The 19,863-nt window shown below is 37.9% G+C and overlaps 1 protein-coding gene across 1 annotated transcript in view; it reads left to right on the forward strand.

The window, feature by feature from the left end:
* Positions 1-8,624: 8,624 nt before the first annotated feature.
* Positions 8,625-19,863, forward strand: part of LOC112995758 (3',5'-cyclic-AMP phosphodiesterase 4D) — a 604,531-nt gene continuing 593,292 nt past the window's right edge. The window contains exon 1 of the mRNA XM_064500988.1: positions 8,625-9,032. Within this exon, the coding sequence (XP_064357058.1) occupies positions 8,949-9,032 (84 nt within the window). The 5' untranslated portion in view covers positions 8,625-8,948. The remainder of the gene's footprint in view (positions 9,033-19,863) is intronic.

Here is a 19,863-nt window from a genome sequence, read left to right on the forward strand (position 1 = left end):
GGAGAAGAGACATCAATTTTTCCTGTCAATTATCTATGATACAATAAGAGAAAAGAATGGAGAACAATTATTTGTTTCATTTTCAAGTGCAAAAACTAGGAAGCATTAAATGAACCTAGGAGGTAGCAGGTTCAGAACTAAAGGAGGTAGTTTTCATAGGCTGTGTAATTAAACTCTGAATTTCTGTGCTATGAACGGGTGCTACGAACGTTGAAGGCTTATGTGGGTTAAAAAATGTGACTGCACAAATTAATGGAAGAAAATTAATTGGGAGTTGTTTTAAACCAAGATGCCAACTTTGGCTCAGTACATTGCTGATGCACAGCCTGCCGAAGTTTACAGGTGCATTCTGGCAAAGTATTTTCTACACATTTACTCTTTCTTTGGCATCTAAGCTTGCCACTGAGACAGGATCCCAGACTGTATGAACCTTTGGTTTGATATGTGTAGCCATTCTTATGACATGATTGTGTATTGCTGGTGATTCAGTGCAACTCAATGATATTTATAAATGTATTATAACTTTATGAAGTCAGAAAGAAATGGTCTCTGTGTGGAATAGAGGTCAGAGGACCCAGGATGTTCAAGTGTGGGCTCCAAATTGTTCATATTTCATATAAAGTGCAAAACCTCCAACAAGACTGTGGATGGCCTACATCTAGACAGTGGTTAAACTGTGACTTTAGAGAAGGGTGCACTGGGCAGAAATGTGACTTCAGCCATGACTCAACTTCCAGGCTATTGCTTGTTATGAGTGGAACAACAGGGAAGAGAGTGTGAAAGGAACAACCAGCACGGTTTCCCCTGTCGCAGGCTTAGACCATTTGATTGTGGTCTAGAGATGACTGACAATTCTTAAGCCTGTTTCATGTTCTTAAGACTATTTCAGTTGGCATTTTGCAACCAGAAATGTGACCAGCTCTGCTTATAACTTGGTTGCTTAATATTTCCCACCAGAAACAAAACTCTTCCTCTTAAGTCTCTTGTGCCTCTGATCACAACAGCTGTTTGAAAAGAATACTAGTTCTTTGAAAAGAACTGTTTTGTTTGGGACTTTTTTGTCTACCCAGTGAAATGCTATCCAGGTCTAGCTGAGCTATCCAGAGTATTAAATTGCCAGAAATTTTCCTGAGAAGTAAGAAAAAAGCAATGTGCTAAAATAACTGCACATATGAACTCAGCTGGGCTCGCACTGCTGCTGCCAGAGTGACAGCTGCTGCTTCACTAAGAACATCCGAGACTGCCAGAGGGGGCGAGAGGGAAGATCGGGGCAGGACTCCAGCCTCGCACAGATCCATCACTGCTCTTGGACTTAAGGGGCTCCTGAAAAAAGGTAAAGGGTAGGCTCTACTTCCTTCTCCCATCTGATGTTATAACTTTAATTTCTTCCGAACAGCTTTGTGCTTCCCTCTTCCCTTTCCCAGTGACTTGGCAGGAGTCTCACAAAGTGCCTTGGATTTTTCTGCCCTTAATATCACTCTGCATGGATCTCTTGACTCACATCATCTCTAGGGATTGCAAAGGACAGGAAACATGCTAGTTTAATCTTCTTCGCTCTGTTTTGTACCTGGTTCTATTTGTTGGAGACGAAGATCCCATGGATAGTTTGAATATTTCTACTTTTCCCAGCTGGGAGCAATGAAAGAAAAGCCTGAGGGTTCCTGAGTTAGGGTGGGGAGAGAGATCATGGAGGGTGCTTTCATCAGTTGCCTGTTTTCACTCCCTTGAAAGCCAGTGCTCAGCTCCAGTGGTTGTCCGCAACAGCAAGCTGGTGAGCTTCTGGGTGTGCTTCAAAAACTGTGTGCTTCAGTGCTTAAAGTTTGTCATGTGGGCTGACAGCTATCTCCCAGCCATCACTGAAGGTTTAATGGCAGATAGAACATTCCATTTTTCTAAATATAAACCTAGGAAGCTACATACATGTCACTTTTTCCCCCTCTAGAAAAGCCTCCCTGGCAAATCCTCTGTAAAATATTGCACTGCTTCTGAAATCTACTATTCAGAAGTTGGAAATGCCAGGTTTTATAGCTAGTTTCTACCACATTTGCTATCTATTGTCAAAGGACTCTAAACTTTCTTACTGCTGGGACTCAATGCACCAAATCTGTGTGCAACTACAGATCTGGCGCGCGCGCGCGCTCTCTCTCTCTCTCTCTCTCTCTCTCTCTCTCTCTCTCTTTACTTTCTAGTGCTCTGGTTCTTGGTGTATTAAAAGAACTTTTTTTACAATCAGATTTTTCTGGGGGCAAAAAGGTCGATTAAACAGCTGTCATGTAGTCTTTGTAGGACTTCCCTAGCTGGATACTCAGTAGACTAATCCATACGGTCCAAAGATGTTGGGTCTGCTAGTTGCTGAACTGCAGTTGGCTCATTTCTTAGCTCTCTGGCATGTGTCAGAGTATAAGGTTTCTCATTCTTTTAAAGACATGCTATCTTAGGCACTCTGACTGTTTCTTCATCACTCCTGACCAGATGTCGGTAACTCCTACAGAGAAAAGGAGCCCCTTGTGAAAATAGTTTCTCTAAATCACGGAGTCTGTCTCTTCCCTCTGTTCCTCTGAATTTCTTATCTTCTGAAAGAGGATATGTGCAAGTGGAAGCACTTTTTGGGATATGTTTGTCTCCTGTGATCTTCCCTTGGACAAGTGTCCTGTGTATCTGTGAGAATTGAAGTTCCTCCATATCTCTCCAGTTACTGAGACTCCGAACTGCCCCAGGATCTTGTTCTGTTTCTGGAATAATTCTACTACCCTTTTTCCTTCATGGACCAGCCAGTGTGGGTAGACTGATATCCCTTGGCTTCAAGCGCCCATTTGTCTAAATGTGAATCTGCTTGATAGCGGACCCATCAAATCAACAATCCTCCATTATTTCTGGTCTGGGATATAGGTGATGCAACTCTGATAGCACAAGCTGATTCCAAGTGTGCAGGATGCTCAGTTGTGCAGTAGCAGTGTGGCTTCACAGGTAGTTTATGAGTTATAATTCACTGCAGTAATAGTAATGCAGATGGGTATTTCATGGCCTAAATCCTGGAGTGAGACTTGGAAGAACTGGATTCCGTTCCAGAATCTATGGTTGTGGGCAAGTTGCTTAATAATACCCTGTGTCTTCCTTGGCATGTGTTAAACTGAGAGGAATTCTACACTGCCATACTTTTTAACAAATTAACAAATTTAACAATTAACAAAATAACAATTTAACAAATTTAAGCCCTTTATAGGGCCTGGGTTTTTGTTTTCTTTAAATATGCAGTGGGTCTTAGATCTCACTCAAACTCTCTAGGCTTTACTGGAAAAAAAAAAAAGGATGCTAATAACTAAGCCTTGCTAGCTTTCTATTGGGGGGAGGGGGCGGCTGTTGTCTTTTTATTTGTGGGGTTTTTTTTTTTTCTGGATGGGGATGCCTTCTTTTAAGCATCCGTTATAGCTCACTTTCAGAGTCAGGATGCTGGGCTGAATGGATCTTTGGTCTGGTTTGGTACAACTGTTCTATTTTAAAAAATGATAGGTAGTTATTCTAACTACTGAAATAAGAATATTTACTAAATATCAAATTTTGTTAAAAGCTTTTTGGTGCGTTGGAGGATCTCCATCCTGAGTGCAATACAAACATCTCTAGACAATACTGCATAACACTCACTGTGCAGCCTTACACATTAAGGTCTGCAAGCAAGTTAGCCAGACCGTGCAGCACAGTTCTCCCTCCATGCGGAGCTGATTAGCTATGAAAATTTGCTTATATCGCTTCTGTGTTGAAGCTGGTGGTTAATTGTTCACCTAGGAGTAAATTTAGCACCAGCTTAGCTTGTTCATGTACTCCTGAACCAGTGGTATAGATAATTCCTTGGGCCCCTAAATGAATATAGGTATGTAGGAATTTTTTCAAAAAACTTGTATGAATGTTCTTTTTCTTCTGCTTGTTTTTGTAGTCACACAGTGTAACCTTAACCAGACGTTGCTCCTGTTTACTGTAAGCAGGAGTTTCAAATTCTTTTACTTACTGTTTTGCTAAATCATTATATAGTTACATGTTGGACAAGGTCCTTCTGCTTCTGACGTAGGAAGTGTATTCATGGATCATATGTTCCATTCCTTGCATATTTTCCATGTGTCTTTGTGCACTGTTCAAAAGACTTCCTTCACAAAACTATCATATAGAGTATAATTATCTTTTACGATCTGGTATTTGTTGGCATTGCTGTTGTATCAAGTAAAATCAGCATCTGGAGACATGAATAACTTGTTTATTTGGCTATTGTATGTTTATACTTCAAGCTGTTTAACTCACAATATTTGTTTCCTAATGTTATCAAAGAAACCTGATTCTTCACGTAATACGCTAGCCCTTAGTGGATTATACCTGCTGGTTATTCAAATGAGTAAATAGAATTTCTTTTGTAACCTGTCCGCAGATCTCTACTGCCACTGTCCATACTTTTTATTTTCGATACTGTCCTAGTGTATAGAATTCCCCTGCCTTTTTTAGAACTGGGTGTAATAGTAAGATGTCTTTCTTTACATTGTATTTTGTGTGCATTTCAAGGGGTGATTTGGTAGTTACTGTTTGTATAGCTGGTTCATATAGAGAACTTGATAGCAATCTTCTCCATATGAATTTCATGGATTGTAAATCCTGGTAAAGCTAAACACAAATACTCTGTAAGATTATATTGTAAGTATTGCAGATGCTTCAGCTCGTGTATATCTGGCCATCCATAAGACACTCTTGGAATTGCAGCAGTAAAGGAACGTGAAACGCTTTGAAGGGATAAGCCACGTAGCTGCTGTGTTGAACCTGTGCTGAGAAATATAAAATATATTGGAACGTAACTTAATAACGTGCATTCTTCCTTTGGGCAACCCAATTGCTGCTGATATGAGTAGCCTATTGCCCTTCTTTTCACAGGTATTAAGTTAGCTGAGGAGAGATGAGGAAGGAAGAGGCTCCTAATCAGCACTGTCCCATTTGGCAGCTGCAACTGCCAAGCTACATTATTCTTACCTAGGTTGTGTCTGCCTCTTCCAGTTGGTTAAGCACTTGAAATCTGTTATGCCGAGACACTTCCATGTATGAAAGTGAGAATCCCATTCAGTCTGCCAAAAAGACTAACCTCCAGGCAGATAAGTGTTGAAGCTCCTGCTTGATATGTTTTCCTTTTAAGCTGTATGCCCTAGTATTCAAACAGCTATCAAAAGTATTTCAAATATTGAAAAAGAGAAATGATTTGTGGGTTAACCATTTTTAAAAAATTGTAACGGAGAGAGGAGTCATTACTATTAAGACTGTTGAGTTTCCTAGTAGATTTAAAGTTGACACCAGGCACAAAACCCAATAAATCAGAGTTCTGAAAGGCAGCCTAGTACAGAAAGAATGAATTAAATGCAGAAAGCTCCTGTTATGGACATAAGTAATTTAACAAGACAGAAAAAATTAAATGCTAAGAATATGATATCCTAAGTACTAAAGGATTAACTTCATTGCTTTACTTCAAACATTTCAGTTATTCAGTCAAGGCTGCTCTTAACTGCTAATTTTGTTTCAATAAGTTATTTGATTATAAATTTTGTTTCAATAAATTATTTGATTATAAATTTAACTACAGTAAACTGACAATATAGTACTGTTCAGAATTATGCAGTAATGGACTGGTACTCATTTAGTATGGTGGTACTAAGTGCATTTTGTTTTCAAAACACTAGATGTGTTTTGGCTATATCTCAACCTTGGTGCAGGCTGTACCTCTGCATTGGTGAAAGTGGGAGGAGCTAACACTCTTTATGATCTTGAGAAGGAAAACCAAAGGCTGCCAATCTTAGAAGGTGTAGCTGAGAGTTGTGGTTGGTTTTGTTGTTAGGAGAACTAGAGACAGCAGCTTCATGTTTTAAGTGGCAGATTCATAAAAAGAATCAGAAGGTGTAAGAGTGATATTTTTGGCAGAGAGTTGGGGGAAGCACTCTCCCTTCTACCTGTTCTTTTTCTGTGGTTTAGTGGATGATGTGGTGGGAGGGAGGACTATGAAGCCTGCTTTTTGGGGGAAGGCAAGGCCTTATTGGGTTAGACTGAAAAAAATACCTTAGCATGTATGTATACATTCTTTTGGCCCTTTGGTTAGCAAATGTTCTTCGGATGTAGCTCTTACTCAATCACAGTGGAGAGAAACCAGCTGGTAATTGCTTTATTTTCTTCAGGTTAGGGCAGAAGGAAGCTGAAACTGAAACACCTAGTGTTTTTTATTTTCCTTTGGGGGCATGACTTGAAAAGTTGATAATCTCAATTTCAAACTCTCTGAAGCCATTGTGTTTTACTCTAGTATCTGTCAAATAGAATTTGGGCTTGTGACAAGGTTGCTGGTGGGTATAAATAGATGAGGCTATTGTACCCACCCCAGAGGTATGACTAGAACAGGTTAAAATGTATAGTATTACTTGTTTTTATTTTTGGATTGTATTTTTATTTGCACTATCTCTTCTTTAAATAATGCTTAAAGAGAGCATTAAAATCCAGAACTGTTATGTTTTATTTTTGTTCTTGAAAGATAAAACTGTGATTAGTTCCTGGTTCATGAAAAGGACAATTAATTTCTAAGGACTAGTCTAAGGACTAGTCAAAACAGTATCATTACAAGCATTGCATGGTTTTGTTCTAAAACAAAGCATACAAAGAAAAACCTGAAATTGCATGCTGTGTACTCACAAACCTATCACTAAGAATGGGTAAGTCTGTCAGGCTGTGGCTTTTCGTTCATCTTTGTCGTAATCTTAAAAATACTGTAACAACTTTCTGGGATAGTCATATTCTAAGATATTCCTTAGCTCATTTCAAATCAGAGACTTGAGCTAGATATCTACTTAACCTTTTTTCAAGATATTTAATTTCCTCAAATACTTACAGCATTGTTTTCCTAATAAGAGTAAGAAATGCATTTCCTCTGTACACTGCACAGAGGGATTTTTCCTCACCTACTATTAAACACCTGTTGAGAAATGAATGATGTTCTTGTCCCTTCGTCTCTTTTGTTCCTCTTGGGTCAGGTCTGAACAACAAAATCGTAACCTATCATATCTGAATATTAAGTGCTGATAGTTTAAAAAACTCATTACCAGTCATGTATCTCATGGGATTGTAGACTCTTTGAATAAAATTTTGTCTATTGCTTTAGAAATCTAGATGACATGAAAAATTTCTTATATTCTAATTAACTGAAACTAGATATTTGAATATCACTTTGAATATCTGATATATATGTACACAGTTAACTTTCAGCATGTTGGTTTTTTGCATTGTAATTTTTCATCAAGAGGCATTAAAGGGAGGCAATGCAGAAATAGCTCATGATTAACTGCATGTAGTGATAGATTGGAGACCTGGGGAGGAGACTGCTTAGGTATGCAAAAAGACCTGATTCATGAGATTAAAGGCTTCCGTTTCTCTAATTCAAGTAATGATGCCCAGCAGGAAAAGGTGGTCCAGATGGTCATCTGCAGCTACTAACAGTCTTCTGGGTAAATATCTAAAGCTGCAAAATATCTATAGTAGCTGGTGAATATGAGTGTCCTGACTGCAAACACTGGAGGGGGTTTAGTAACATGTATTTTGCCAAGATTTTTGAAATGATTAAAGCATGGATTACAAGAGGAAGGAGAAAGAGGAAAAAATGTGAAGAAATAACTTTATGTAAAAGGGATTTAAAAGAAAAAAACAGCCAAGCTGTTTTTACCCTTTTAAAATTCATTCATTCACCCCCAAGTATCTTTTTTTTCATACAGCATTACCATGATTTCCATATGAAGAGGCTGACAGTTCTTTTCAAAAATAGTGTACCTGTTTTTTATTATTCTTTACTAAAGATGGTCTCGTTTCTTGCTTGAGTAAATAGAAATGTATGAGCATGGAGTATTCACTGGGCACGTGTAGAAGAAGATAGTTCTCTAAGGTCAACATTGACTCTGATCTTGTTAAATCCCTAAGCATTTTTCATCAAATGAAACTATATATTTTATATTTAAAAAAATGAGTTTGAATTGAGAAAAGTGGTTTTTGTTAATCTAAAGCACTTTGGAAAAATATTTAGCAGAAAATGTCAAAATGATGTTCACTGCAAATTGGATCAAAACGACCTTTCAAAACCATGAGATTTCCCAGGAAAGACAACTTTGGCATCATATGCTCTAGTGTGTGAATCTTAGTCTGTCTTGGATTGTTTTAGTGTTTCTTTTTTGTTTATTAGTTGAAGACACTGACTCTTGTTCATCCCCCTATCTCCATGGAAAATGATAGTCTCTTAAATCTTAAACCTTGTATTTTTTTACACTATGGCCATGCAGGTGGCTTTGTTGCAAGGGCTGCTGATTAATGTACTGAATGGGCACCTGTGGTCTGAATAAAAACCTGCTCTAATCAGATTTATAGAAGAATATTTCACATTAAGCAGTAGCATTATATTTAAATTAAGAGCAGGAGAGCACTGAAGCAATTGCATATGAAACACAAATCCAGTTTCCATAGTTTTCTGTCAATAATGTGAAAAAAATCAACTCATTAGGAGGATGGCTCTCTTCTGAAACATTTCAGCTGATGTTATGCATATTCAAATGTAGTACTAGCTGTCTGAGTGCAATGGGAGATTTGTTTGATTGAAATTATTCTGCTGTTTGAACAGCGAAGCTGTGATTTTCCCCCCACTGCCCCGCCCTGCGCGCCTGCCTTGTTTCGGGTTTCCCTCCCTCTACACAGAAAGCAATCCTAGATAAGCAGATTAATATGTGGGATAGCTCCTCTTCATTGTTCTGTGCAGCCCTTCCAGCTTTTTGTAGCCAGTTGGACTTGTTAGGAGGAGCTAACTGATTGCTTGCTTCCTGGGCTCAGTTTCATAAATTATAGCACAGCATGCATGAGCATGATTCCTACAGTTGCAGTAATCCCGAGGCCTGTCAGTTCCTGACTTTATGCATGTTTATTCCTACTTGTTTTATAATATTGCACTGGAATTTCCTGTCTTAGATAGTTTGCTATTGCATCTTCAGGAGTCTGTGAGTAATTTTGACTTTTTCAACTCTCAGTTAATTACATACTGTAAGCAAGAATGCTTGTGTTTAGGAAATAGTTCATTAGCAGCTAACACTTGAGATTCTGTGCTGTATGAGATCAAGTACAGTTAACCTTGTAGCTCTTCTCTTGCTAGGGTTAACACAGTTTCATGCCGTTGCATGTGCTTAGTGCATCTGGGGTTCAATCATTTCTGAAAAGGGCTGTTTGATCCCCATATTCCTTGTACTTCTATAATAAAATATACTGATGCTGCATTACACCTCATTTGTGTCTAATCAAGGCATACGGTGTCTTACATTTTCATATAGTTTGTACATTGTATAATAGCAATGGTGGTTGAAATATTGAAGGAATGCACAGAAATATCAGTTTACAGTAGAATAAAGAAACACCCTCCTTTCTCTCTTTTTCCTTTTCCCCCATCTCCTCTAAATAGAAATAGACATACCAATAAGAAGCAGGACAGTGTTAACATCCAGTACTTTATACAATTGTAAAGCGTAACTCAGTGTTTTTTTTATATGGTGCTTTCCTTAATCTTTAGGAGTTGTTTTTGTAGCAAGCTAAATGCCAGCATGTTAGAGTTCACTTAAAAAAAAAAAAAAAAAAAAAAAAAAAAAAAAAACCTACTAGCAGTGAATTAAAACAGTGGGAAATGCTGCTCAGGATCTGCAGGTTTAATCAGATGGAGTTATCACAGTGACTCCCTCATCGGTTTCCTGAGATTGTGGAGTGTTACTTCGGTGCAACAGAGGCTTAAAACAATAGAGCAGCAGATTGAAATCAGAAAGCTACCAAGGTAGTGCTCTACATCTCTCTAGTAAATGCTACAAGGTCATATTCATTACTATATATGCATTAGTTCATGCAAGGAACTTTCCACATTGCTTGCTTTTCCAATGGAAATACCATTTCATTGTGTGATGTAATAAAACCGGTGTTTGTGGGTAAATAGCTTGGGTTATACTAAGTACATACTTTCTGCTAGCAGAAAGTAAGCTTATGCTGTTTCTTATTAGCTTTCCTTCTTGAAGCCATAGCTTTTCAGACGGATTTATGTGAGTAAATAATTTTAAAATAGAAAATGTTCTTCAGACAGCTGACTTTTTCTAATGATTATTATAGCTTTCAGGGATATAAAATGCATTTGTAAAACTTCTGCAGTATTATTTTTTGTTAGCAAAGAAATTCTTTTTTGAACCCGTAATAGAAAAAGAGGAATGCAATTTAGCAAAATGCTTATATTCTATTGTTAAATACTTATTTTACATAGTGTTTGGCTACATTTTCAACTTCTAAAGTAAGTTTTTTAGCTATTGAATTTATGGTTAATAATGAAGTAAAACAATTTCTTCTCTATTAGCAGCTTTATGCCTATGAAATTTCTTCGTATAAGGAGTGCAAATGCATGTTTTTCCAAATGGTCAATTACATGTAGTGTGTTCTGTAGTGTATGCGGTATTACTGCTTACACATCTTACGCTGTAATGCACAGAGTTAAGCAAGATTAAACTGACTATAATAAAGTAGAAGTGAAGACTATAGTAATACTGTCGCAATCGCTTTTGTTACATGTGGCTCAGCAAAATAAACTTAATTCCTCTAAATAGTTTTATGAAGTTAAACAGAAGTGTTGTGTTTCATTCAGATAGTATTCGAGATAACTTTCTCCAGCTCAGCCTTTAGCTGTCAAGTGTAGTAAATATACGTGTAATGTAAGACCTAATCCACAGTGAAATTCATTTGACTGAGATGGTATGCATTTAGTGAGTCACTGAATTATAGGGGGGAAAAAAACCAGTTTATACTATGGATATTTCTGAAATAAATCCCAAGTAATTTTCTTAGATGTTTCATACATGCATAGTTCTTATGATGTATGCAAAACACAAGGGAACACCTTGGGGAGGTATTAAACTTGGAGAATGTGGTATTGTGGTCTGAACAGTCACATGACTTGTCACATTTTTTCAACAAATATTATCTCTGCCATGACTTTTTTTTTAACTGAGTCAGGATATTTACATCTGAACATGCTCCTTTACTGTCCCTATGCTCAACAAAAATGAGAGACTAATCTATGGAAAAAAGCTTGCATATTTTTTAAGTGAGTTTCTTATAGCAGTGTATATGCCATAATCCCAAGGGGACTAATGGGGAAAACCGGTCTTCTGCTGTAGCTGAGTACATGCGCTGCTTCAATACTGTTGATAGCATGTTTCCAGGAACTGCGACGTAATTGATTTAAATTCTGTAGGTGAGAATTGGGACCTAACATTAGTGCGAGCAGTGCCTGCAGGCTGGATCAAAGCTCTATTGTGCTGGATGCTGTTCAAACAAGTAGTAAAAGGCAGTCCCTGCCCTTAAGAGATTATAAACTAAACAGGATGGTAGACACAAGATGGAAGTACATACGGTTTAAACATAACCTTGAGCCAGTCACAGCAAGTCAGCAACTTAGGAGGGAAGAAAATCCTAGGACAGGGCTACAATATAGTGTTGTATTAGAAATATTTGTAGCAAAGAGCTAGGGCAGTGGAGGTCTCCCTTAGGACACCTGTTTGATCCCAGAAGCAGTATAGATATATTGTACCGAAGGTAATTATCTACCTGAATTGTGTGGAATTGACTTGTGCTGAACACTGCTGCTTCCCGTGTAGGCGCCCCAAGTTCCCTAATTCATAGTTCAGTGCCTGCTTGGCTATAATGGCCCTTCCTGAAGGAAACTTTCTGTTCACTATTATGTTAATTTATCTGCTTAGTCCAAACACCAGTGCATGCAACTCACCCAGTAAAACTCAAGGTACTACCTTGAGCAGGTAAATTTTGTGTGTTCATCTGCTAATGTAAGACTGATATGAAGGAATAGTGTTAAATGCTTTTATATGTAATTTGGAAGATCTTCTAAAAACAAAAAAACACCCAAGCCCCTTTAAACTCTAAGGTCTGATGCTTTGCTAGTGAATCAGCAGTGTAAGTTCAGGTATCCATTCCAGCAAGATAATTAATATAAAAACTTTGTAACATGTTTTGGAAAATATTTTTGTAAACATTTTGCTCACAAATATTCAGAACTATGTCTGCTCATTACAGAACTACAGTACTGGCTGCAGTTATGTCCTGCTTTTTCTCTGTGTTACAATCTCCAGTAAGCCATTTGCAGCCAGTGAAACATTTCTTCCATTTTATGCCCACTTGCACCAGATGCCAGTTGTATGAGGAAATCCCTGCCCCCAAAGCTACAAAACAGAAAAACAAGTTTTGTCTTCTGTAAACTGTCCCCGTTTGATCCATGGCACGCAGCTTATGCATGTACCACTGGCAGGTCCTTCATGCAGGCAGCTGACAGAGAATTGATCCTAAAAAAATCACTGAAAGGCACAGATCATCGCTTGGTAGGGCAGCTAGTGCATGCCCCTGCTCCTGCTAATAATTCACGGCAGCTCTGGGAATTAAGCACAGGTCAAAATTAGTGGAGGATCTGACAGGGCCTTCTGTTACTGTTGCTATGTAATATTATTTCAATGATAATAGTAAGTGACTTTGAGTCAGGCACTGCTTATCCCAGGAGTAAATACTCTGGTGTTCCTCAGTTTTACAGTTTTAAAATACTTTGGCTTCACAGAAGAATGTAGTGATATCACTGGATTGTTGTGGGTTTATGTTATAATATTTCATACAAACGATACAGAGCTTATATTCAGAAATCTGCAGTTCACAAGAAAGAGTAGAATTTTACTTTGCCTAAATGTACACTGAACTTTTTCTTCTCTTTTGTTTACAGTGGTCTATTTACATTACTGAATTAACTATGTACAATATAAAATATATTCTAGGGCTTGAAAATAAATAGGTCAAGCTCAACCAAAAATCTTTTCTTTCTCTCTCTTTTTTTTTCTCTTTTTAAATGGGAGGTATGTTGCTTTCTACCAGGCTGATCACTGAGCTATTGCACCCCCCCCCCAAAAAAAAAAAAAAAAAGTGGGTAATCACATTGCTGCAGTAAGGTATTATATCCTTATATCGTCTTAAGACAGCATAAGAGTATATCTGTGATATCTGTGTCTCCCAGTAGTTCACTCAGCACATGTAAAAGGTGTGTGTGGGGAAACTTGAAGGAAAAAAAAAACAACCTAGTTCCAATCATATTTAGAAATAAGAAGGAACCAAAGGGAAAAATAGGGAATGTTGAAGCTAAAATTAGTTGTTCAAACGGATGTTTTTAAGATGTCTTTAAAATGTTGTTTTATAATTTTAAATGAAGTGCACAATGCAGTTTTGCTTGCATGGGGGAGGAAGAGAATCTTCAGATAATATTATTAATGAAGTAGCTTTTGTCTAGCTTGTCTAATTTTGTCTGTGCGGTCACTTCTTATGGACGCTTCTGTGGTGAATGTTCTGAAGCTAAAATACACTTCAAAGTTGCATGTGTGAATGTTCATGGTAGCTGAACATTGGCATTTGTATATATGTTGAAAATGCCTTAAGCAGAAACTATACAGATTATTTGCATGTATTTACATTTTCAAGGTCATGGTTTCTTTGTGTCAGGATCTGAGCTTTGTGCATCTGAAAAAGTAATAACCTGTTCGTGTTCCAGCTTGCTTTCCTCAAATGAAAATGCTCCTACTCAAAGTAGAAAACAAAAGTATTTAAATTTTTGAGCTATCATACCAATGTTCTCCCTCAGTAACATAGCTGCTGGCTCCTGTATGGTGAATTCAGTGTTCTCTGTATGAGAAATCGTCTTTGTCTTTTGCATTAAATAATATGCTCACAAGTTCTACCCGTCAGTGAGCTGAGAGCTAGCAAAGCTCCGATTTGCCATCGCTTGGAATCTGAGTTACAGCCCACAGATATGATGTACCAAGGCGGCTGACAGCCTATCTTGAGTATGATCTCATCTATCTCTCCGCTTCTGCCAAACCTACATAGACCAAAGCTTTTTTGAATTGTCATGGTCAGAGGCTCTCAGTAAGGACTGCAAGTATGCTCTTTGGGGGCTGCTAGAGCTTGGAAATGAAATAATTCCAGTTCAGTAATAGATCTGAAAAGATGATAAAAGGAGAGGAACAGCTGTTTGTGTATTATGAATTAGTTCAGTATACTTTGTGGACATGGATGACAAATATTTCCTTTGTGCGTGATGTGTGTTTGTAGGTGGCTTGAGGGCAGGTCAGGAGCTGAAGTGGAGGGCTAAAAGGGGTGTGGCTTTATGGCCTGTGATAGACAAGGATCTAGGTGGGAAACTCCTAGGACCTGCTGAGTTTGCTGTGGAAACTGAGCTGGCAAAGCTTGAAAGCTGTTTTATGCCCAGTTTCACAGGAAAACAAGAATTTTGAGACTAAAAGGGATGTGTGTTCCACAGAACCAGATTCACTGAATCTGTGCTTGACTGCGGTTGTTTTTATCCCAGACAACTCTCCTATATCTTAAGCCTTCAGATATGGTCGCAGAGAGGAATGCTGCTCATCTTGCTATGCTGAATTTTAATATGCAGCTTACCAAGTCTTCAGTGATAGCTGTTTTTCCCTGTGGTCAAACCTTTTTGCCAATTTTTTTTTTTTTTTAATTTTTGCTCATTCCTGTCTTACAGTTTTGAAAATGTAGGCCTTTATTTAACAGTAAGCTCCCTGTGAAAACTATGTAGCTTTTCTACCATGTAAAAATAAATGTTGTGCATGTGATATAATGACACCACCAAACCAGAGCCAGCAAGTATGTGGTTGTGCTTATAATACATATGCTTTTAAAAGCTGAATTTTGGAGATGCGAATGATTTTGTTTGTTGTTTTTACATTTTAAATGTAAGATTTTATTATGGGGAAAATATGTATCAAATCTATTTATTTATTTTTAATCCAACATATTTAACAGTTAAGTTGAAATGGATTCTGTCTATTCTGTATCCTATTATCTAGGGATCTGAGCTACGCTCCTCCCCCCGCAAGCTTTTTGAGATCTGCGTGCTAATGTGAAAGATTGTAGTTTCATTCATATATAGCCAATGAGTTTGCATTATGTCCTTCTCCCCCTCTTTCCTGCTTCATGAGTGAAGTGCTATAGAAAAGAAGACAAAGTGTTTTTTACTTTCTGTGCCCTCAGTAAAACACATCCTAATGCAAGATTACTGTGGTGAGTAGATATTTAAAGTATGTGTACAAAAGATCATCACAGAGAAAAGCTATAAAATCCAAATTATGCTTGAAACCACTTTTAAATTAAATCAAAGCCTGGATTTTTAATATCTTTGCCTGTCATGATCTGAATACTGTATACAGCTTCTAGACTCAACTCACATGGAGGTTTTGAACATCTGTGGCTCATCCATTTAAACAGATGGTAAAATCTGTGATGTCCCAGGCATTTGCAATGCAACATGGTGTTTGGCACAAATGCATTTGTACATCCACCTATCTTTGACCATTAAAAAGATTGGCCTTGCTCCAGTCTTTTGGTCCATTCTAGCTGTGTGCTGCTCTTGGACTTGAGGGATGGGCCTCAGTTATCTCCATATGGATGCTTCCTAGCAAGACACTTAATTATGTTGAGAGGGGAATTTGTTAATTACTGACTGACTCAGCCTTTTTTATGATAGGTTCTCATATAGTGGATATTGCACAGCATGTGTTTATATGGTAAACTAAACTATTAGCTGAAACCTGAAAAGACCTGGAAGATGATATGCTGTGCATTTAATTCAAATTGGAAGGTATAGGATTATCTACCTAATGCCCAGCTAATCAACATCGTTTTTGGGGTTTTTTAAATTCAAATATATATCTCTTTTTTTTGAAAAAACAACTGTTGCTCTGAATAATCTGTTCAAGTTTATTTCGGATGAAGACGGCTGCTCCTGATGACAAAACAGAATCTGAGTATGTGAACCGCAGTCATTACAGGCCCTTCGTGAAGTCTTCTCACAGAAATAGCACTGAAACATTCAGACTGCCTTGGCATGCCTGGCTGTGGGAATACTGGCGTATAGGATAACCTACAGGAAGGGAGTAACAACACTGAAATTCCCCCCAAAGTACAATATAGACTGATCAAACGGCATCCTTCTGTCAGTTCCTCCGTGCGAGAGGAATAATGACAGATGGCATTTAAAATACACACAAAAAGTAGTGCTAGAAAATAGCTACATCAAGGTAATCGGCCATAGGGCCTTTCGTCATTTCCAGGTTTAGCATGCAGTAGGAAAAACAGCAATAGCAGGAGGAAGAGGGGAAAGGAGAAGAAAAAAAAAATGGCAACTGATGATTTTTAGCTGGTTTAGTAGTTAGCAACATCTGTTGGCATACTTGGTATTGTGGGAAAGTGTGTGGAAAAAGGTATGAAATAACCCTTTCAGAAGCTATTAATTGAAAATATAGGAAATGTCTTCCCTACTTTAGCAATAGGTTGAATTAAGAGATTTGAAGGGGATGCTTTATGGCTCAAAGACTCAGTTTTTCTGGAGTTCTTACATTAGCTGCTTCCTAAAATAATACACTTATATGCTGTTTTCATGAGAGAGAAAAAAAAGCTTATTTTTGGAGGATAATTTCTTGTAGCTTCAGCTACTGACTCTTAATTCTATCTTTTAGTAAGTCTTATTGCAGTTTAACATCAAAATATCACCTTCCAAGTCATTTATAATGATTTTATCACACATTAGTAACAACTTTCCAGTGCTGGCTGAGATTCCAGGGTTTTTAATGTAATCCCTGGTTTTAGATACTCTTGATCCTTCTAGACTATATGGAGCGTTACTTTAAAAATTCCTCTTTTCATTTGAAGTTTTTCATCCTCAGAAGTTTTCATGTGCTCATGGCAGTTGTCATTTTCAGAGATATTCAGCACTTTACCATGTGTGTTGTATTAGTGTTAAGATAATCTGTTCTGGAAAAATATATTTATTTTCTTCCGTATTTATTCTTCCTAAAATCTGCTCTTTAGAGAGGTTCTTCAGCAGTGAAGCTCAGTAAGTTGGCCGCTAAAAATTATAACTGTATTTTTATGATAGTAAACAAAGTCTGTGTTGTAGGTCTGTGGGTGGTCTCTTTGCTTTTGTGTTTGTTTGTTTTCTGAACCGAGATGTTTGCAAGGCTGTTGGGTTGGAATCCTTTATAAATCATGGGCAAGGGTCACTCTGGCCTCGAGGCCAAGTATCACTGACTGTACGTATCCATACGAGGCTGCTCTGGGTGCCATAGCCTTAAAACATTCATTTTTTTGTGCACTCCCTCCATTCCCCACCCCCAGTAGAAAGTGTCTGAAATTATGTTGAAATGATGCTTTCTAGCAGACCATCAGAGTGAAGTTTTCGTAGTAGGAAACATGACATGTCCAGCATGCTTCGGAGTCTGGCAGCAGCACGCAAGGGGGTATCTGAGGATCTGAAGCCAGCTGGGATAGCAAAGGGTGGGGGGAGACAAACCTGGGGAAATCCTGCCTGTCCCTGCTCCTGGGGATGTCCCCGAAGTGTGCCATCCCTCGCACCATGCCTGGGTGCTGTCCCACCATGCTGGCTGCCACAGTCAATACTGCACCAGCAATGTGGGTGGGAGATCTTCCTTTCCAGGGCAACTCTGGGGAGTTTTTGTGCAAAAAGACTTGAGAAAACTGCAAGTTACAAAAATTAAATTGCTTTTCTATGGGAAGCTGTATCTGTGCTCATCAGAGGTGTTCATTTTTACTATATATCAAGGCAACATGAAGTAAAAGTTATGACCTTGGCTCAACAAGATAATGCAAAATGTACAAGAAGTTAAGCATGTAATTCCACTGAAATCTGTTAGCTTCAAATTAGGTGCTAATGTAGTACCTCAAAGTGAAAAGGTTTAACAGTATATATTTTTTACCTTATATTTTAGTTTGCATTTTTTTATGTTAAAGCCTGCTTAGTTTTTGCTGTTCATCACTGTGATGATCCATGAGCAGTTTAGTGTGGGAATTTCTTAAGCACTTTATACTTGCTTAAATTTTTTTTATTGATCTGCTTTACCACATAGTATGTCTGACTTCAGTCAGTCCAACACTACATATGCAATTTAATTTGGATAGCTTTTTCTGGGGAAAAAATCTTATTGTATTGCTTTAGGGAAGCGATTAATAGGCATGTAAAATCAAAATTTCAAAATCCAGACTGATTCCTTAGGAAACCTAGAGTAACACATTGTTCATGGATTAACACCTTCAAGCAACATTAGACAAATGTGAAGAGAGAAATATTTCTGGCTGATTTAAAAAAAAAAATATCGTCAGGTGAAATAATAATTCTTGCCTTGAAACTACTATTGACTATCTGAAATTTGCAGGCAATGCTTTGTATGTAATGTCTTGCTGACCCATGCACTAAATATTTCAAAAAGTGTGCTCTACTCTGTGATGATCTGATATTCACTAATGACTGAATTAAAGGATAGTTGAGAGGCAGATCATGTTTTTGATAAAATGACAATTTATCATAATATACTGGCTTTATTATTATTCCTTTTTTTCCCCACTTGCTACTTATGCTCATTTTCTCATCATTCAGATTTGTAAGTGATCAAGTGTCAAACAGTAATTTTGGAATTCAATTATACTTATTAATAAAACTCGGTTTATATAAGACCATATAAATCATCAAATAGCAAATAGCCTATTTTAAAAGCAGAATAGTACTAAAACCACTTATAATACTAATCCATTCATGAAATTACATTTTACACTTGATCATTCTAAAAGCCCTAGATTTAAATGAAACAGTTTCGTAGCAAGACTATATAATACTCAGTTTGAAGAAAACAGAAATATAAAACAACATTAGATTGTCACGGTTGTTGGCCACCCTGATTTTGATAGGTAGCTTTGAAAGCAGAATGCAGGTCACACAAAACTCATACCTGTAGTAAAATTTTAGGCCTACTACTGTCAAATACCACTGTGTGGACCACTGGGTACAGGGAAAGGGAGGAACCTGGGTGGGGAGCTTCAGCGTTTGCTGCCTCCAGGGCAGTTCCCGTTAGGCACTGTGGAAGTCCAGGTTCAGTTTTAGGTTTCTTAGGGGGTTATAATCTGGTGGGTTTAGCTGGTTCTGTGTCCAGCATATTTTTATCTTTGTGTGCTTCAATCCAGTCCTTGCCTTTGGCAGCCTCTCCTGCATTTCTCACTGTTTCATCCCACCCCACCTTTTCCTAGCTAGCTAGCCATGTTGATACCTATCCTACTTGCCTGTTTTCCTGATTCAGTTAACTTCTGTCTTAATCTTTTTCTACTCGGTTGCTTTCGCTCCCTGATTTATTGCCATGTTTGCTTATGCCTTAGTACTAGACTTGGAGGCAAAATCAAGACCAATCCTGTAATAATAATAAAGAAGAGTCTTGGTGGTTAAAGACACGTACTTGCTCTGTATTTGGGATTGCCATCCACTCTAGCTGTAGAAGAAACAGCAATTGCTGATTGTTTTCAGGGCTAGCGTGCTCCAGCCTACCATGTATATGATGCCTGCAGCCCTTCTGGCCCATGGTAGTTGAGACGGGACAGAAGAGATTAGTTGATCCAGGTCCTCTGAAAACTCAGCCTCTGAAGTACGTATGTCAATTGATTTTTTTTTTTCCCCCCTTTTCCTCCTTCCTCCAGGTGTTTATTATTTGGGAATTTTCACAGGGATAACAGAAAGTGCCTTTGGTCACATTCTCCCGGTTCACTGAACTCTGTGGCTAACCTGTCTCCCAAAAATTCAGTTTGCAGAAAACATCTGTTAAGGGGAATTTCACTCCAAACACCTGGAGTTTGTCAAAATTTGTCAGCAACCAAAAATAGGTTCTCATACAAAGAAGAGTA

This window comes from Dromaius novaehollandiae, chromosome W (genome assembly GCF_036370855.1).
Source record: "Dromaius novaehollandiae isolate bDroNov1 chromosome W, bDroNov1.hap1, whole genome shotgun sequence".
In the NCBI taxonomy this organism is placed as follows: Eukaryota; Metazoa; Chordata; class Aves; order Casuariiformes; family Dromaiidae; genus Dromaius; species Dromaius novaehollandiae.